The sequence below is a fragment of the Nanorana parkeri genome, unplaced genomic scaffold (genome assembly GCF_000935625.1).
Source record: "Nanorana parkeri isolate BGI_ZX_2015 unplaced genomic scaffold, ASM93562v1 scaffold1111, whole genome shotgun sequence".
NCBI lineage: Eukaryota > Metazoa > Chordata > Amphibia > Anura > Dicroglossidae > Nanorana > Nanorana parkeri.
The window spans coordinates 320,431-342,064 of NW_017307379.1; the positions used below are offsets into that span (position 1 = coordinate 320,431).

Genomic DNA, 21,634 nt, shown 5'->3' on the forward strand with positions numbered 1-21,634 from the left:
GAGCAGCGTGGCGGACGGGAGGGGGGGGGGGGGGGGGGGGGTGTCCACATACTTTTCTCAATATAGGTAGGTTTAATGGTCAGGTGTTCCCAAACGTCTAGCCATGTAGTGTAATAAAGGCAGAAGCTCCCACTTGGTACTTATTGTGAAGGTTTTTAGCAAAACAACCTTACCCAAATGATGTACTTTAAAGTGACACTAAACTCAGGAGTTAAAGCTTAAAAATGCATTCAAGTACCTCAATTATTAGCAAAAATGTATCTTATTTGTGTATCACTCGGCTGATGGACTACAATCTCAATACAAATGAGCAGACTAAACGTGAGATTGTAGTCCATCACAGGAATAAGCTTGGAGCGGTGACTACTTTACAACACACACCGGGACCATGGGGAACAAAAGTAGTCACCCTCCAGAAGGAAGGACAGTGTCGGCACCAATTCAGAGATGATTGGAGGATCTACAGCCCAGTGATACACAAATCAGATACATTTTTGTTAATAGTTAAGGTGCTTGAATGCATTTTTAAGATTTAACTCCTGAGTTTAGTGTCACTTTAACCTCCTAGCTATGCATATTGCTTGACCAAATTTTACATTGGTTGGGCTGTCTGTGTAAAGATTTGAGCAAAGCATTGGAATGGTCTGTCTTAAAATCTACAGAACAGAAGCAGGTAAATCTGCAGTAAATGTTGCTGAAATCCTTGCCATGTCTACAGATGAGCCAGATACAATTTTCTTTACTTCATAAAATTAAATGTAAATATAACATTTTAATGTTGTTGTCCAGTTTGCTTACTGTATTACAATTCCTTTGCTGTACAGGACGAGGACCCGTATGAATCTGAAGATGTCCAGCCTTATGAATTCTATTCAGGTAACATCATGTATTTTATTTATCCAGCAAGTTCACCTAAAGTTGACTAACCTTTTTTGGGGGGGGCTGCATGTTGCCGGACTTGTTCATGTGATCGGGCGGCTGTAAAATCATTAACATTAGAAAGCTGGGAGTTAGCTCAAGAAATGTAAAGTCAGTTTACAGGGTCCTATTGCTACAGATGCAGTACTTGTCTGTGGCACTGAAAGGGTTGAAGTATGGCATCAACATGCCAGTCAGGCAACTAACATTTTCAAGAAGAAGACCTTCAGTTCTAGCCTCGTATCTCAGAATAGGTTTACTAGGAAGATATCCTTCCTACTGTAAAGAGACCCTGTCACAAAAGTAAAACTTGAGAACATGTACATGTAAAGAAGAAATATAATACGTACCTCTCCTGCCACCCTTGATGCTGAACGGTGATTCGATCCCGAGAAATCATCTGCTGGGAAATCAAGACTTCTCAGAATGTCGATCTCCAGGGTCGCCGGCAGCTCTCACTGGTTCCCCCTGATGTCCTCAACATCATTGCAGGATTCAGCAGTCACATGAAGGTCAACAGGGGAAACCAGTGAGAGCTGCCAGCATCCCTGGAGATTGACACTCCCAGAAGTGTTGATTTCCATGTGGATGATTTCTCGGGATCGAATCAGCGTTTAATTGCAGGGGAGGTAAGTATCCCTTTTCTTCTTTACAGGTAGGTTGTTGCTCAAACCTTTGGCTTCTTTGACAGGGTCTCTTTAAATGACAATTCTTATAAAATGCTAATAAAAGAACAAATTAAATAGCAGCAGGACTACAAACAAAAAACAAGGATGCTGTCCATCAAGTTAATGAGCCAACAATGGGAAGTTGGAGGGGAGGTGGCCAGACTTAGTTTTCGCTGAGGAATGCCATATTGGTATATCAGACTTCTCTGGGTTTTGGGGTACCAGGGCATATATGAAAGTTACTGAAAGATCCATGCAGGCACCTGAGGTTGTTTTTAATTGATTGTCAATGCCATCAAGTTTTTTTTGTTTTTCCTCGGTAGAGCATCTGCACCTCCTGTGAGTCTCCATGCTGTTTGCCTGTTACTGTGGCAGAACTAGCAGTTCTCTGCGTGGAAATGTTAGGGGTGACAGGTTCCACCAATGGTTCAGCTCTTCAGGGAATGCGTAACAAATAGGGTAGAAAAATCAGTGTTGTAAACTGGGCTAGAGAAAGATGATCTAAATCAGAGGTAGCCAATCTCCGTCCCTCCAGCTGTGGTAAAACTACACATCCCATCATGTTGCTGCCTCCAGGAGTCATGCCTGTGGGTGACAGAGTCTTTCAGTGCCTTATGGGACTTGAAGTACCACAACACAACAACTGGGGGGGCTCAAATTTGGCTACCCTTGGTCTAAATACATGAGGTATGTGTATTATTACTTGAATCTTGGTGCCCTTTGTGTATTCCTTCAAAATAAGTGCAGTTATCCAGCATGGAACATTTCCCGCCTTTTTTACCTCTGTCCAGGAACCTCCTGTAATAAAGACCAGTCACTGCTGCTCTCTCTCCTTGTACAGAGTGACTGGTCTTGTCTCCGCCCTGTCCTGTAGTTTTCTGCAGGTAGCCTGTAGTGGGTGGGGCCTGCTAGGTCCCTCCCACAGCTCTCCTGTCTGTTTAAACCATGTATTGCACAGCAAGGATGTCACCGCTACATTTGCCAAGCAAAATATGGGTTTGCAATGGTATTTGATGCACACAAAGTGGATTTTTAAACTTTGTCGCCATTGAGGAAAATATTTAAATCAATTTTTTGAGCTCCGAGTTCAATTTTAAATAAAGGAGCAGAAGCTTAGCTTTACTTCCTAAGTGCATGTATTATGAAGTACCTGCACAAATGTTTGTTATGCGATGAATTGCTCTTTGCGTGGATGTTCTTGCTTAGTATGTTCTTGCTGAACTTGTTTCACCTTAGAGTTGTACCACACTGCCCTGCCAGCAGTCCCGTGGCAGTATATCTGTTGGCTGCTTGGATGGTGGGAGTATAAGGCTGTCCATAAAATGATCATTGGCATAATCAAGGCAATTGCAGGCACCACAAAGGCGAAATACAGTACCCTTAAAGGAGAACTATGAGGTGAGTGCTTTTCACTCACCTCATAGTTCTAGCCTACCTGTGACAATGAAACTGTCACAGGTCGGCTCAGTAGATCAGGAGGTGAGCGAACACATAGCGTCGCTCTCTCACTTCTCGATCCTGTCACTGCAGAGAGCCGTCACAGGGGAGGGACTGGATTTCCCCCTCCCCGCTCCGATCCTCCAGCTCTGACTGGAGGAATGGACGGGGGAGGGGTCGGTTACAGCTGGCTCTGCCTCTAGATAGGCAGAGTGAGCTATCACTCACGCAGCTGGGCAGATCCAGACATGATTGTCAGGATCCGTTTCAGCTGCGGCGCCTCAGTATACCGCGAGCTGCAGCTCGCGGTATACTGAGCTTTGGGTAACGGGAGGACGCTAGTTTGTTTCCTCCCGTTGCCCTTCGGAGAACTATGGGGAAAAGCCCTAACCCCATAGTTCTCCTTTTAAGATGTATGTATAGCCAACACTTGTTTTCTTTTGGATAGGTAAGGAAGAGTTAAAACCCCTACGGTATCAGTTTATTTATTTGCGATTGGTAGTTTTCGCCTCTATTACTTTTTTGGGGACAACTGTAAAATACCGAATTTCCAATCACTTTCTGACCCAGTAACAATGGTCACCAGGACTTATAGGATTTACTTGTAGACCCCCCTAGGTAATGCCCACATGTGATGCTGAACCTCCATAATTGAAAAAACTAAAATCCAATGATTGAAAGGGGTCAACCAGGGACAGTCAGAGTTTGGAGGAAAGAGCTTAGATGATGCTCTATTTGACTTGCTGCAGCTTCTAATGCACACTGTGTGAAGCAGTAAAATCAGAGTAAGCAATTTCAGTCCAGGAGAGGAGCCGGAACAACAGTGCAACATTAAAGGGAAGACTGGAGTTCCGCTTTAATAAAAGATCTTTCTTCAAACAAGCAAGTTTGAATCCAGTGAAGATGGGAAGGGTGGAACGCTGTGAGCAAGGCCAGGCAAATCAGTCCCTCCCAATCGACTTTTCTTCAAATAGGATTAGACCGGGAACGTCAGCCAGAGTCGTAGCAATGCCTAAAAACAGATAAATGCTCGCCAATCTGGCCATAATTTTTCATATCAGTGGAACATTCTCCGGTCTGTAGGCATCTTTAATTTCTTCAGTTTGTTGACAGTGTCCCCTGCAAAGAAGATAATTAATGTTTATCTCTCCTGGCACCCATACAGACAATCTCTACTGTTATGAAGAGAAACCACAGGCTGAAGAATCTTCAGCATTCAACCCTTCTAGGAGCATCAATTTCCGGGTTTCCCTCTGCGCTCAGTGGTTTAAGCCTCCAGCTCCATCATCACTACTGTGTCATAAAGGCCGGTGGGAGAAACCACAGAGCTCAGTGGGGGACCAGGAAGTTGACACCCCCCAGAAGTGTTGGATTCTAACGACTCTATAGGGAGCAATTTCACTGTTTTTTACATTTTTATTTTAGAAGCAGAGCATGGGCAAAGCACAGGTTTGCTTTAGGGTATCATTAATCATCCCTTTCTTCATGCGATCGTAGTGACTTTGGCAAACATGTTCAACAGCAGAAATTTATTGTAGACTAAATTTTTTCTAAAATAGCACAAAAAGTTTGTAAAACCTCACATGGTCACATGGCAGCTATTCTGCTCTAGTGTATTTCACACACTTGTAGGCTGCAGACTTCTTTGTGTCGGCTTTCAATTCATCAGATTCTGCAGTGCTGTAATCTGGCCCAGCTGCAAAAAAATCTTGCGGTTCGGTTCACAGCGGTCAGCGACTTTCTAAACCACTTGCTGTTCACACTAATCACAACACCGCGGGGATTCCCTGCACAATCCTCCTTTCTTTTTTCTGCCTTGCGCCACGCCGGGCTTTGTAGCCGCAATTTAATGACTAGACGCCGCGGCTTGCCTCTGTATCATGTCCAGCCATAACTTGAACAAAGCCCCTACATGGAGACTTCAAATGTCTAAACCTAAAGGATCACTTGTTTTCATACATATAAAACCCACGGTGCAATTCAGGCAATTATCCATTCTGTGACAGACAGAGATATTGTAGTGTGTACGGAGAAAATTCTCAGACAAGTTTGTAAAAGTTTCAAGAAGAAGGAACTGACCCCTAAAGGTGCCCACAGACTTAAAGCGGTGGCCAGCTGGACATGTACGATCTGGGTTTGTGAAGATGCTTTCTGCAAAAGAAATGCGTGTTTGTGTCTATGGAGAAGTGAACCACCAGCCTATCTTGAAAAACTGTAGTGATTGGCCACCAAAGTTTGACCTGGACCATCCTGGACCTGGCCGTGTCTTCTGTCAAGAAGACATGGTCAGGGGGTTCCTTAGAAAATCTTTGCCTTTCATCTTCTCTGATTGGTTAGTGTGAGAAACTTTTAGTACTGATTTTTTTTTTTTTACATATACAGGGTTATTCACAAAAGGGTGAAGAGTTTGGAGAAGGCAGGAGAAGTGAACAATCTAGGACAACATAGCTGATCTGGAAAAATGCTCCAATTCAGCTCACTCTCCAGTTCAGCGATGTTGTCCTAAATTGTTCACTTCTCCTGCCTTCTCCAAACTCTTCACCCTTTAGTGAATAACCCTGTACATTTTCTGATTAGCTACATGAAGGCGCAAGCAGTGGGTGTATTTAGGAACTCTTTTCCCGCTTCACAAACAGGGGCTCTCAAATTATTAGGCCATAAACCAAATGCAGAATGTACCAAGAGCAACTTATCAACACCCCCACCCCCTGGAATGTGCATCACAAGCAGGTATCATATACTGTACAACTTTATGTGGTGATTATTAGCTATAGATTTGTGTGATTTAGTGATACGTATATACTAAGTCTAGTGGTTGCGGCTGGGATAGTTATTGCAACAAAGCTGTTTTGTTGAAATGCTACAGCATAGGAAGACATTTCCCATACATGTGTTCCTCCAACCTTGTGGAAATAGTTTGCAGCAGGCCCTTTTGTGTTCCAGCTTGACTAGGCCAGCTCCATAAAAACATGACCAGTCTGGTGGGGAGGAACGCAAGTGGCCTACACCGATCCCTGACTTAAACCCAATTAAACATTTTGGGATGAACTTTGGGATGAATTGGAACAGCAGCTGTGAGCCAGGCCTTCTCATCCAACATCAGAACCTGACCTCATAAATTCTCTTTTGGCTAAATAGACACAAATCCCCACAGACACACTTCAAAATCTTGTGGGGAGCCTTCCCAGAAGAGTGGAGGCTCTTAAACCCGCAAAATGGGGCCAGCTCCATGGTAAGAAGTGTTTAGAATGAGATGTCTAAAAAGCTTATATAGTTGTAATGGCCAGGAGTTGGCCATATAGTATACACAGTATATTGCACTCCTGGTCCAGATACAACTTTATTCTATTAGGATCAGAGGACATTCCAGTAGTCCCTACCAAGGCTACCCTACTTATGTGTCCCCTGACCCTAATGGAATCAAGTTTTATCTACCTTATTTTAATTGGTGTGGCTCTCCAATTCTTACATCTACTGTGTTTACTGTCTAGATCTGTCGATACTGTGGAGATCCTTTGGCTTGTAGAAGCTGCCTACCCATTAGCCAGCTCACACATATTCACGTCACTGTACACTATTGTATGAGAAACGCCAACAGAATAACAAACACAGGTCCAGCGCTTTCTTTCCACTTCATAATGGCCATATAGTGTGGATTGCTTTCATCGTGTGGCTCTCAGGGTTTAATTTTTACTATTGACCGCAGCGTGCCTTTAATACAATAATTTATATGATCTTTATTGAGTGCACGAGCAGCATTTTATTTATTTATTTTTTGTCATTATTTTTTCATACCGGTTTGAACATTAATTTGAAGCCCACAGCGAGCCCGTATACGTAATAGGAGCCAAGAGACGGCATGGGAGATTGATGGGTCCACCGTCCTTATTTATTGTTTATAACGGCGTGATTAATGGTCTCCTCTGCTCAGTAATGTAGTACTCATTTGCCTCTGCGTTAAAGGAGCGGGTGATTTATTTGCAGTGGCGTAGGTGTTGCATTTCAATAGCCTGACAGTGATAACATTATATCCACATGGACTATCAATTAGGCACAGATACAAGCGAGCGACATACACCGGCAGAATCGGCGACCTGAATGCAAGATTTAGGGTAGAGCGGGTGGCGTTTAAAGCGCTCCTCTGCCTGCGTGCCTGATTAAACATGCATTTTCATTATTTACGACGGTGCAAAGGGCGAGCAAACACCTGCATACTACCGTACGCACCGGAGACTTCAAGGTGCGCGTCTAGAAAAACTATTAAACATTATGTGCATGTAATTAAAATGGATTTTCACAAAAGGGAAAGAAAATCACTATGATTTTCTCATAATTACCTTTTTCTGTGTGGAGTGTGCTGGGTGGGCGTCGGAAATAAAGGTTCTAAAGAGCACGAAAATACAGAAATACTGACTTAAAATGGTAATTATCTGTAGTGAAAAGCAACCGTACGGTGATGTGCTATATGCTCCAATTTTTTGCTAATATTTCTGTTAAACTCCAGTTTTCTTAAAGTGAACCAGTTTTTCGGTATAGAGTACGAGTACCGGTATTTTTTATTTCAGTACTCGCCAATACCGAATACCGATACCGGATGTCCCATTAAGGAAGCCAGACGGCGTGTAGGGACTCGCCACGTGGCTTCCCGATTAGCAGGGAAGCCGCCCCCATGCTTTTTGTCACTAGGTGATGAGAAAGCATGCAGCCGGCTTTCTCGCTAATCAGGCACCTGGCTTCCTGCTTGGCCAGCTTTCTGACCAATCAGGAAGCCTGGCAGCAAGTCATTACACGCTGCATGGATTCCTGATTGGCTGGGAAGCCAGCTCCATACTCTCTCGTCACAAGCGAAGAAAGGAGCATGGAGACGACTTCCCGACCAATCAGGAAGCCGGGCAGCGTGTAATGACTTGCTGCCTGGCTTCCTGATACCGGAAGTATCGGGCTAGGGATCGGAGCATTTGGGCGAGTACGATGCACCGATACCGATACTAGTATCGGTATTGGTGCATCCCTAGGGCAGAGTGATAGGTTCATTTTAAATTAGTTCCCCTTGTTTTATTATCTGTTCATACTGCTCTGTAACAGGTTGACTGTTCTAGTGTGAAATCACTGCTGTATTGTAACCCTGCAAACAGGCTATTTTATTATGTATATGTAGAGTTAGATGGACTTAAAGGGGTCTATTTATCAACAATTTGCACGGCACTTTGCCCTGCGAATATCTGTAAACATTCGCTTTGTGTGAATATATGCCAGAATATACGGGATTGTAGTTTCTAATGTTTTTCATGTAATATCACATTATGGCCACTAGATGGCAGTGAGGAGCATAGAAAATACTTATTTCCTATGTTCCTTTTGCTCCATCTAGTGGCCATAAGTCAATATTACATGAAAATATTTGAAAAAATAATGCTCGTTTTGGCATATATTCGCACAAAGCAAACATTCACAGAAATTTGCAGGGTGAACGGGCATGCATATTGTTTATAAATAGATCCCAAAGTGTATTTCTACTTTTGCAGTCAAATTCGAGAAAACCCCACTATGGTTTGGTTACTTGCTCCCATTCACACAGCATACCAAAAAATAATGTTTTAAAAAATATTTCTTACTGTTTAGACGTTCATGTAAATTTTTTTGCACTTAACGTTTTTACTTAACTAATAAGTCCCTTTGGTACAGCATTTGGAGGTGGCAGGTTCTCTTAATAGAGACATCATGGTAGGGCTGCAACTAATGATTATTTTCAGAATTGATTAGTTGGCCGATTATTTTTTCGAATTAATCGGATTTAAAAAAATTAAATAAATCCCATCCGTAATTTAAATCGAAATACACAAATGCAGTGTTACAAACATAACGTTTACTTCAGAATAACACTGCATGCACATTTTTTTGCAATCACACTGCACTGAAATGCACGCCATTAAGGTACTGTGCATTCCAGTGAGGGCGATCACGCTGTGGGTGGGAGGTGCGTTTGGGGTGCCATTGAAATGAATGGCACTGCAACGCACCTCCCACAGCAGAATTTCTCAGGCCGAAAACTAAAATGACTTTTTTCCCACCTATTATTATTATTATTATATATAATTTTTTAATAATTGTATTATAAGCACATGGCGCTTGAATAGCTTCAGCCAGGGAATGACAGCTGCCAGATTATGCAGACGGCAGCTGACTGTAAATACAGCAGGTAGCCAGCTTGCTATTGGCCATTTCAAATTGCGATTGCCAATAGAAGGCTGAATATTGCACCTGCGCACTGCTTGCTGCGCCTTCCTCCCAGCATGGAGGAGAGAGCTAGGGGATCCAACCAACTAATTGATCACGAGAATAGTTGACAACTATAAACGATTATTATCGATTAGTTGGTTGCAGCCCTACATCAGGGGCCTATTAGACCTCTGATGTCTGTATACCCGGCACTTCGGCTGGCTTCTGACAGATGAAGCATGAAGGGTTGAGTGTATTCACTGTTAGGCAGCCATAACCCAGTGCAGGATGGTAATTACTAGGGATGCACCGATACCGAGTATTTGGGTGAGTACTCGCCCAAATGCTCCGATACCTTCCCCAATACCGAAACTTCCCATCCGAGGAACATTTCCTCTGACTGGCAGTGCCGTAGGGGAACATGGAGCCGGCTTCCTAGGCAATCAGGAAGCCAGGTGTGAGTATTGACCCGCCTCCCGGCTTCCTGATTGGCCGGAAAGCCGGCTCCATGTTGATTGGCTGTTAAGCCGGCTTCCCAGCCAATCAACATCAAGCCGCCGGGTCGATGTTGATTGGCCGGGAAGCTGGCTTCCTGGCCAACCAGCAAGAAAGCCGGCTGAATAGCTGGGTCCTTGCTGATTGGCTGGATAGCCGGCTTACCGGTCAATCAGTATCGAGATGGCCAAATACCCGGTCTGATGCTGATTGGCTGGGAAACCGGTTTTCCAGCCAATCAGCATGGAGCCGGCCTCCTGGCCAATTTGGGAGGCGGGTCATCACGGCCGCCCGGCTTCCTAATTGGCCGGGAAGCCGGCTCAATGCTGATTGGCTGGGAAGCCGGTTTCCCGGCCCATCACAATTGAGCTGGCCAAACAACATGGAGCTGGCTTCCCCGGTAATTAGGAAGCTGGGCAGCATGTCATTATTTGCCGCCCGGCTTCCTGATTGCCCAAGAAGCTGGCTCCATGACAGCGGAAGCACCAGTATTGGTACTCGGTATCAGCGAGTACCGAAAGCAAAATTGGTACTCGTACTAGATACCGAAAAAACGGTATCGGTGCATCCCTAGTAATCACGGTCCAGAGAGAACCGCTGCTCAGTCCATGTCGGGGCCACGGCCTGCCATTTAGTGATGGCTGACTTAGAGGATTCTATGCACAAGCCATAAAAAATGTTCCATACTATCCATATTCATGGTTAGCATCTGTTCTATTCATACAATGTCATTGAGGGCCTCCAACCACTCCACCAGTAGGGAGTAGGGACAGTCCTTGACTTCCAATGCTTTGGAATTACCTTCCTGGCAACTATTAGGAAACTTAGAGCTGAATTTGTGGACAATAGAGACAGCTGTGGGGTATTAAAGACATTTGTGAGATAGCAATCATAGTAGAGGGTTCTAATCCTATCCCTAAAGGCATTAATGTGTGTGCAGGCCCACCAAATATGGATACAGATTCCCCCGGAACATCACCAACATGAATCAGACATATGCAGAAAGATGCTTTGCAGATTAGAGGGGCATACCTAGCGAGTAGATTAGTTACATAACACATACACTTTTGGTTGGTGAATTTATACATCAGTTCTAAAAGAAGACTAAATGCAGAAAAAAATAGAGACAGTTTTGCAGAAAACGGACAGCCGGGCGCCATGTCAACATCACGATTCATATCTGGAAATATAAATTTCAGACATTAAAAGCCATTTGAATACATCCCACACTGCGATCCATCACCATTCTCATAGTAAAACGAGAACGGAGGCACTCTAGGCAGATGCCGATAAACACCATTTGCATCCACACATAAAGCCGTTTCCTTATGGTCTCTAAATCTGTAGGATATAAAAGTGCATATAAAAGCCATCTAATTAAAAACATCCAGAATCTGAAAAACGAAAATAAGGAATGAAAACGCATTTAATTAAAAAGGCAGTTTTGTTAATTAGAAGTGGGCTGGTGCGTCTTATTATGGATTTGCAAGAAGTGTGTCTGTGAATAAGTGCCGTAAAATGATCTCATTTTCCCCGTAGATCTGGAGGAGCGTATGGCGACCTTCCATACTGCAGCTGTTATTAAATGACGCTTCCCGCGGGAGAGCTGTGCCAATTGTCTTCTGCAGCTCACTTCGCTGTTCGGAGAATGTGTGTTGTATATTCTACTAAATCAAACCTGAAACTTGATTTTAATGTTATCTCCCCATCCTTCAGGGAGCAGGAAAGCTTTACGCTAAGAGTTTGAACATTTGCAGAGGACCGTGCGTCAGATCTGGACGTCTCAATAGCCAACTGGGCTTATACAAGAATTTAAATGTTAAAGTTAAACCCCAGCCTTTCTTTCAGTCTTGCACGGTTGTACCGGCTCTTCTCCTGGACTGAAATTGTTTACTCTGATTTCACTGCACACTGTGAGCTTCTCATAATGTGCATTAGAAGCTGCAACAAGTCAGAGCCCGCCTCATTTCTTCCCCAGCCTGACTGTCATTGGCCTGCCCCTTTTATTGTATTTCAGTTAGGGATGCACCAATACCGTTTTTTCGGTATCGACTACGAGTACCGATATTTATATTTTGGTCCTCGCCGATACCGAGTACCGGTTCTTCTGGAAACAAAGAGCCGGGTTCCCGGGCAATCTGGAAGCCAGGCGGCATGTCATTACCCACCACCCGGCTTATTGATTGTCCGGGAAGCCGACTCCATTCTGTTTGGCCGGCCTCCCAGCCAATCGGCATCGAGGCCGGCCAAACAGATCTGACAATATGGTGACACGACCCCCGCCCTGCAGGCACCTCATTCCCCTCACATATATCCTTAGCAGCAGTCATTACCGTACCAGTCCCTCGGCCAGCTGGGCAGACACCCCTCTCCAAGCTCTCCCGGATCTGCCCACACCTCCTGTGTGTACAGCGCCCACGTTATCACCCCTCAGCCTGCTACTGCGCATGCGCAGAATGCTCTGCGCTCTCATTCAGAAATCCATTAGACATGTCCACCAGAAAATGTCACTTTGCTGGTGGATGAAATTTTGTCCAACAAACGAAATTTCGTCCAGACTACCGCTAACAAATTTCGGAAACGGAAATTCGGATTCGTTTGCATTCGTTATATCTGTTATTGGTAATTCGGATACATCCGAATTTCTGAAATTTTGTCCGAATTTCGATTCGAAACGAATCGCACATGTCTAAAATCAATTGCATGCACAGTAGCAGGCTGAGGGCCGATCACGTGGGCGCTGTGCATACAGGAGATGTGGGCAGATCCGGGAGAGCTTGGAGAGCGGTGTCTGCTCAGCTGGCCGAGGGACTGGTACAGTAATGAGTGCTGCTAAAGATCTATGTGAGGGGAATTATTTGTCTGCATGGTGGGGGGTCGTGTCGCCATATTATCAGATTTGTTTGCCCGGCTCGACACTGATTGGCTGGGAAGCCGGCTTCCCGGCCAATCGGCATTGAGCCGGGCAAACCGCATGGAGCCAGCTTCCTGGCTCCATGTTCCCTCGCAGCACTGCCGGTCAGAGGAAATCTCCCTCTGACCGGAAGTTCCAGTATTGGGAAAGGTATCAGAGCATTTGGGTGAGTACGAGTACTCGCCCAAATACTTGCTATTGGCACCGAGTATTAGTATCGGTATCGGTGCATCCCTATTTTCAGTTCTTTCAAGCATGAAGGCTCGTGCAACTGGAACTTGCCTAGGAATGCCCACTTCTCCAGGCTGACACCCACCTGTCAAGGTGTTTTCATATTGTCATGTCATTGTCCCAAAAGCCAGCCCACTGAGGCAGGGTGCTGTAAAGTTTTTAGGTTTAGGTAGGTTTTGTACAGCACCCTGCCAACTCCACCTACCAGCCATGATCTGCCTGCATTTGCATAAAAAAGCAAAAAAGAAGCATGGGGACATCACCGGGTCTAAAATGAAGTATGTAATGGAAATGAAAAAGGTTTAATTGGAAAAATTAATTAGCATGTTGATGGGAGAGCGAGGAACCAGGGAAAGGAAAATTATAAGCAGATTAAACTTTTAAGCTTTAAATCTGTACTCCAGGCACATATAAAAACACCAGTAATAGTCTTTATGTGTCTATTAAAAATCCCTAAACCTGATCTCCTGAGAGATATCAAGGATACAAATTAATGCATGTATTCATTAATACATCAATAAATGTATTTCTTCCTATGCAAGCAGTGTACGTTCCTGAATTTGACTTGGTATCAGCCTATTGCAGTTTTGGGCCATCTATCCGTTAGGCAGCCCTATGACCAACTGAAGAAGCGCCTACGGCAGGCTGACAACATTGCTGCTAATTGCAACGGAGTGGTTTAGCGTTGTCACCCTGCAACAGGAAGTACCTTTTCTGGCAAGTATCAAACTTTGCAACAAATTCACAAAAATGGTTTGCTTAGGAAAACTGTATTCTATGAAACATGATGCAAAATTAGATTATTATTACAATTAAAATTTGGGTTTACGGAACAAGTGCTGCTTACACCAACATTTTTTTTTTAGTTTTGGATAGGGTGGTGAGGGATTAGAACACCTGACGGGTTTTTATTGCTCTCTGTCTCCCTGTTAGGGGGCCAAACACCTTACTACCATAGTACAACTTTTTTTGTCCTGACATCGCACCCTTGTTCAATTTTCGTTCAAACAGCCTATCATGCACAGAGCAATGAAGTTTGCAATTATCATTCGCCAGCACCACCAACTGGCCAATTTCCGTTGATCGAACAACCAAATTTCCCTTTGAGCATGGGCAGTTTTCAACCCGAGATTTTTTTTTTTTGTACGAAAACACCACTAATCTGATGATTTACGTCCAACTAGACGAACATTTTCTAGGCTGCTTGGACGGAAACCGGCCGATAATTGTAAGGTGTATGGGCAGCTTTAGGGAGATTCACCCTCTCTCTTTGTCCTATTGGCCATTATGACTGAATGTTAAAGTAAAAGATAATCCCAAATTTTGGGTTGTCATCAGAACAGCAATAGATGGGAAATCATACATTGAGGACACTAGTTCTGGTGACCCATCTGGGATTAGCCTCACTATGGAGGGATTTGTTTTTTCTTCCTGTCGTGGCTTTCAGACAGGAAGTGAAGGAAAATCTCCCCAATGGGATGTAGATGGCAAAAAAAAAAGCTGACAGGGTTATAACTCTCGCTTACTTTATATAAAACTAAAAAAAGTTTTGGCTTCAGATCTATTGGGACATCTGGGAAGTAAAAAAGAAGGCATGTACCACTAGTTGAGGTCTGCTTTCCGATCTTGCCTGTAAAACCAAAGTAACTTGAGCAGGTATATGATAACCGGCTTTATATGTTTGTGTTCATAAGAACAATTGACTGATTGACTCGCGCTTACTGCATTTGCTGTATTATCTGGTAATGGGATACCAAGGGAATGTGAGACTGGTCACTATTATACACTGGTATACCTGGTAAGTGTTTACATTGCACAATGATTTGAGCGTACCATGGACAGAGCAGATAAAAACAACTCCCAAGTGTAATTAGCATCTCTAATCTCTTTATTAGGCAAGACATTGTATTATTTATAGTGGGAGAGATGTCAAACAATGTTATGACTCCCGCATAGCTTCTAGTGTTAATAAGTCATTGTTTGTGGACATTGATAACTAGGCTTTTTATGTGTTCAGGTTAAAAAAATAGCTGTAAGTCTCTGTCTGTAAGTTTTTATGTTAATTACGGATGCACCAAAATTTCGGCAAAAATTGGCACTTTTGGCAAATTGTGGAAAGCGCCATGATGGCCACAAATTCGGGCAAAAATGTAGTGCATCCATAGCTTTTCTTCTCTCTGCCGAGCGTCGGTCCATGTGGCTTCCGATGCAGCGCTGGCGCCCAGCGCGGAGGAGAGAAGCTTTCAGGACGCGGTGCGGGGTGGTGACAGCTTTCATCGTTGCAAGAGGCCGAACTCTCCTCCCGCGCCCCCCAACTCCAACTCCTGTGTCAGGATGGAGAGCAGTGAGTGGAGGAGAATGTTGTTATCTGTCACAAGAGGCGGAGCTCTCCTTCCCCACCGCCCGCCCCCCTCCTGTGATAGCCGATTCAGGATAGAGAGCGGGTATACAAACACTCACTGATCAGTGATCTACATCACTTCCTGTTCATTCATAATTGTGGACATGTTAAGCACACTATCTCCACAAGTTATGAATGAACAGGAATACTCAATATAGAGGATTCCTGTTCATTGATAACAGGGGCTGAAGAAAAAGAGATTGAGGATTCTGTGTCCTCAATCTCTTTTTCTATTCTAAAAGGGAAATATCAGGGATCTGTTTAGACCCCCAATATTTCCTTAGAGCCCCTGATCAGCTGATCGTTGAGTGTTTGTAAATAACGAGACATAGTGTACTTACTATGTACCAGTTATGAATTAATAGGAAGTGATCTACATCACTTCCTGTTCATTCATGATTGTGGACATGTTAAGCACACTATCTCCACAAGTTATGAATGAACAGGAATACTCAATATAGATGATTCCTGTTCATTGATAACAGGGGCTGCAGAAAAAGAGATTGAGGATTCTGTGTCCTCAATCTCTTTTTCTATTCTAAAAGGGAAATATCAGGGATCTGTTTAGACCCCCAATATTTCCTTAGAGCCCCTAAAGTAATAAAAATAACAATAAAATAATTACAAAATAACTTTAATTTTTTTTTTTAAAAGATTGGGGGAAAAAAGTCATTTTCGGTTTCGGCCTGACGTATTTTTTATTTTCTGTTTCGGTCTCAAAATTCCATTTCGGTGCATCCCCAATGTTAATACTTTTTTTTCTTTTTTTTTACTATTTACATTAAAGCAGAACTCCGTTAATGAAAAAAAAACTTACCCTTGCAGAGGGGCTACACCCGCACTGCAAGGGTTAAGTGCTGGTTTTGTCTTGGGGCTCAAATAAAGCAGAGATACTCACCTGATCCTTGGTCTTATGGTGGTTAGCGCTCACCTCTCTCCCACTTCACTCCTACTATGGAATGCCCCTCAGTGTCCTCACATATAATGCAAGTTAATGGACCTGCATAAGACATGATGACGTCAGTCAACGGTCGTTAGACCACCGGAGCCTGGGGAAGAAGAGGCTGTGGGGAGCGGTCTTGCAGCCCAGTGGGACCAAAGATCTGGTGTGTAATACAGCTTTGAGTCCCAGAGGACAAAGTAAATACCAAAGAACATAGTGATTACTGTGTACCCAGTTATTAATGAACAGGAAGTGCTATACATTACTTCCTGTTCATGTATGAATGGGGACATAGTAAATGTTTACTATCTGTTCACTTTATGAATGAACAGGAAGCAGCTCAGTACCGAGGCTTCCTGTCCATTCATGACTGGGTTGATAGTAAATATTTACTATCTCCAGATTGCAAATGAACAGGAAGCCTCTGTACTGAGATATTCCTGTTCCTTGAGTGCTGGGGCTGCAGTAAAAGTAATTGAGGACTCTGTGTCTTCAATCTCTTTTTCAATTTTAAAAGGGAAATATCAGGGGTCTGTTTAGACCCCTGATATTACCCCAAAGCCCCTAACCGTAAAGTAAAAAAAATAAATATAATAAAAAATAAAATAATTTAAAAAGGTTAGAAAAAAAAGCCAGTTTTGGTTTTGGCCTGACAAATTTTAAAATGTCAGTTTTGGTCTTAAAATTTCATTTCGGTGAATCCCTACGAAATAAAAAAAACAGCTGTAAAGACCAAAGGCGAAAGCACACATCTGGTTAGATCTCTCTTAGGCCTCATTCACACGAGAAAAAGCCGACACGTGCAGCTCCGTGCTGCGTGCACGGCCGTATCGTGCAGCTCCCAGGAAGGACAGGTGCTGCATGTGATTAGTACGCAGCCCCTGTCCTTCTCTATGGGAGTACGTGGTCGTACGCTGCCCTACGCTCACCCCAAGTGCAGGTCTGTACCGGTAAGGATGTCCCGGCTTGGACGCAGACAGGATCCATCCCACACGCATGTGGCGGGCGGGTCAGCGTAGGGTGGCGTACGGCTGCGTACTCCCATAGAGAAGGACAGGGGCTGCGTACAAATCACACACAGCACCTGTCCTTCCCGGGAGCGGCCCAATACAGCCGTGCACGCAGCACAGAGCTGTACGTACCGGCTTTTTCTCGTATGAATGAGGCCTTACTGTAACAGTGCTTTAAATGAATTTGTAAGCCAATTTCTGCCTTTGTAAATAATTAATCCTCTTTAATTACAACCGCTGCACAAAAAAGAAAAAAAAAGGCAGACAGCCCCTGTAATTCACGATAACAGCGGTAAACTGACTCTGTATACCTTGTGACAGTGCTCTGCTGGTTTTCCCCAGTGTCAGAAGACAAATTTATTCCGTACCTCAGCGACTTCTGCCGTTTTTCCTGTTACTGCAACTAAATAGGCGCTTTGAAATATCACAAAGTGACATGTTAATGGCTCCAGAGCCCAGACTCTTTAGAATTGGATGAGACGCAAAGTAATGCTTTGCCGTTTCAAGATGGAAAAGGGGCTCATGTAAATTGCTCAGTGACAACATAGCTAAGAGTTTTTTTGCAGTGCCGGGAAGTCATCATATTGATGGTCAGGAGAGCGGGCTCAGAGCCAGTAGAGGTACAGGAGAGCACAGGGTCAATACAATGAGCTCCTATCCAGTCGATGAATGGAAATGCAATGCACAGAGCTGTTAATATCTATTACCGGCATATTCATTTTACTGCATTGAGCGTTCAAGGACTTTCATGAAGGCTCTTTTACTAAAAGGGCAATTGGTAATGTGAGGATATTTTTGCTACAGTGCAATTTTTTCCCCGTAAAATCAAGGCGGTTTATTTTCCCTTGGAATTCCACGGCACGCTGCATTTGTCATTTTCATAATAAGGGCTTATACACGGTGGAGTTGTTTGAGCACCTCCAGACAATTCGCAGGCTAGGAATAGAAAAGAAACTCATTGCTGTTACAGGCAACGCAGATAAGAACCCAAGAGTTTTGGGATGACCTTTTTAGCATTGTGTACTAATGCCAGGATGCTGCCAAAGACATAGGTCTACCCGGTTACCAAAGGCAGAGCAATGCTGTGCTACTGGACAAAGAGCAGTGCAATGTTACCCATCATTTCATGTTATTAGAGCAGTGCAACGGTACCCATTGTACCCTGTTGGCAGAGCAGTGCAATGGTATCCATCATGTCATGTTATCAGAGTAGTCCAATGTTGTCCATATTCTATATTATAAGAGTAGTGCAGTGGTACCCATCATGCCGTGTTATCAAAGCAGTGCGATGGTACCTATTGTGCCATGTTATAAGAGCAATGTAATTGTACCCATCATGTCATGTTATCAGAGTTGGCCAATGGCATCTGTTGTGCCCTGTTATAGAGCAGTACAGTGGTACCCATCCTGCCATGTTATTAGAGCAGGGCAATGGTACCTGTTGTGCCATGTTAGCAGAGCAATGCAATGGTAATGCAATGGTACTCATTGTATCATGTTATCAGGTCATGTTGCCAGGGTAGTGCAATGGTATCCACCATGCCATGTTATCAGAGCAATGCAATAGTACCTGTTGTGTCATGTTATAAGAGCAGTAAAATGGTACCCATCCTGCCATATTATTAGGGCAATGCATTGGCACCCTTGTTATAAGAGCAGTGCAACAATGCCCATTGTAACATGTTATCAGAGCGTTGTAATGGTACCCATTGCCCCATGTCACCAGCGCAATAACATGATACCTGTTGTGCCATGTTATTAGAGCTGTGCAATGGTATCCATTGTGTGATATTATCAGAACAATGTAATGGTACTTGTTGACTTGTTGCCCCATGCCATCATCAGAGCAATGCAGTGGTACGTGTTGTGATTTTACCATCTTTTTTGCACTTGTGGAATGCTCAGCAGCCAAGAAGAAGGGCACAGTTACCCCACAGTTATCTTGCTATCCCATACATAATACAATGTAGGATTTCACATGCAAGTGGCAATGGAGACACGACACCAACAGTGCAAAGAAATGCCAGGATTTTGGTGAATGGTTACTGCCCCATTTTCTCCCTACGGTATTTGGAATCAGACACTGGACATCCCCAGCACTTTGCTGCCCTGTGATACCCTACACTGATGGCACATAGAGGCATAGAGGGCCTGACTTATGCATAGCCAGCATCGACTGCAGCCAAGTATGGTAGGGCAGCCAGAGGGGGCACACTGGCCCTCTTGCATCATGTTGCTGACTGTCAGTAACACATTGCTGTGCATAATAAAGTCTCCCAAACTGTGTACTTACAGTTTGCTCTATTCTTCAAGTCTTCCGTTCTAGGTGTACATTTTGGGGCTGGTTCACACCTAAGTGTTTTCAGTTTCACGTGTGTATCGCAGAATTTTTTTCTGTGCGTTTTTGTGCAGTTTTGGTTTTGAAAACGCACAATTCTCCCAACATAGAGATGTCTATGAGACCAAAACCGTGCGGCATCCTCCTGAAAATAGCTCCTACATCTTTTTGCGCGACAGGCGTTTTCCTACGTGCGGCGCAACACTAACAGTCACCATTAATTTGCATGGACTAGATCCACGTGGATCTGAAATTTTGCACTTTTAGCTTTTTTTTTGCACATTTTTTGATCCATCAAATTTGGATATCTATCATTAATCACTAGAAGTATTGGTATAGCAATATTTCTTATATTATATCAATTACCAATTGGACCCATAGCGCTGCATATTTATTTCCATTTACAGTCTAGACAGGAGCCTAGGGCCTGCCGATGTTCAAGGGACCCAGCTACAACCTTTATGCTCGTTCAGTATACCAGGGGGTAGTGCAATGGGTCCAAGCTATGTACCTGTGTACCTATGTATGACTGAGGTTGGTCAGTCTCCTGTCTCTTCTTACAAGCTCATTGATCAGGCTCCTCCCCACACAGATTTCCATTCTTTTTTTTAATGAAACAATCCTTTTCCTAAGATCTGATAAACTGCCAGTGACACGTGATTGAAAAGGTTCTTTTTTTTTCATTCAGCAGGCTCATTTTTTGACCCATGCCCTCAGCGTACTACCCAGGTTGTGTTTGAATACCATTCTGGTAGGAGAGTAGCACGGTTGAAGTCTCCACGGGATCTGTATGGCGTATCCTCAGCCAGTTTCTTCCAGCTTCCACGGTGGCCGTACGAATGCCAAGTTCTAAAGGAGAAGATTGATCATATTGGTAAGCAGTCGCTAGACAGACTATGGAACTATCATTAGATATACAGTATTATTTCATGTGAAGGACATGCATGCTAAGTAATACGTCAGTGCAACACTTTCAGGTATTTATTACTTCTCACAGAGATCACAGTACTCCCCTGACAATGCCTCCATCTGCTTTTCTCTCCAGAAGGATGGAACCATCTTTTTTCAATCATCATCCAGGGTCACCATGGCTGTGTTTACAAATATCTGACAGAAATCAGCCCCCTGCTGCAGCCTGTCACCTTGAGGTGGCATCAGAAAGTGATCACAGGGGGGGGGCACAGTAACAACAGTGTATTGCCACCATTGCCATTGGTGAAATAATTGGAAAACTACTATATGCAGACCATGTAGGGGATGTATCATTTATTGAAATGTAGAGTGCATACAGTGTTAGAGCTCACTATTCTGGGAGTCCAGTACCTGAAAACTGAAAGAAAGCTGCGACATGTATATTGACAAGTAGTTTTAAAATGAACCTTACTGAAATTTGAAAGTATATCTAATGCCAAAAACGTTTTTTTTCATCGTGGATAGCATAGAGCAGGGTTATTGGGTTAAAACTGAAGTAGGTTCAGTCAGTAAAATTTGTGGGTCCACATGTGACCTCATTGGTTGTTAGGATGCCCATACCGGTGGCTGTAGCAACCAAGGAGATGGGTAACTCGAGCTGGGTTATGGCTGGCTGGCATTTAATGCACCTACCTCAGAAAGTCTCTAAAGCCAGTGCATCCTCTGTCAGCTAGCCAGACATAACCCAGTGCAGGTGCATGATTGTAGTCCAGAGCGAACCAGCACTCAGTCCGTGTCCAGACCGCGGCCCACCATTTATTGATCCCTGGCATAGAGAATAGTTCAAACCCCGTCAGGCTTTTTGTTTTTTGTTGGGGAGATTTCCCTTCACTTCCTGTCCTGGAAACACGATAGAAAGTGGCAGAAAATCTCACCAAAGGGAAAGGATATCACTGTCATTGGAACACATGTCCCCACTGAAAGATTTCACCCCATCTCAAGTGTGAATAATAGCCTCGTAGTAATAGAGATGCTGGCTTTCTTGTAACAGTTTGAAAGGTATTCTCCTGGATAGTCCAGCTCCCACTGTTCAGATTCCCTGCGGAGATCAGTGCCTGCGGAGATCAGTGCCTGCGGAGATCAGTGCC

The 21,634-nt window shown here is 43.9% G+C and overlaps 1 protein-coding gene across 1 annotated transcript in view; it reads left to right on the plus strand.

Annotated features, from left to right (window-relative positions):
* Nucleotides 1-21,634, plus strand: part of AGBL3 (ATP/GTP binding protein like 3) — a 78,041-nt gene that overhangs the window by 12,059 nt on the left and 44,348 nt on the right. The window contains exons 3-4 of the mRNA XM_018567882.1: nucleotides 825-876; nucleotides 20,266-20,448. Coding sequence (XP_018423384.1) covers nucleotides 825-876; nucleotides 20,266-20,448 — 235 coding nt within the window. The remainder of the gene's footprint in view (nucleotides 1-824; nucleotides 877-20,265; nucleotides 20,449-21,634) is intronic.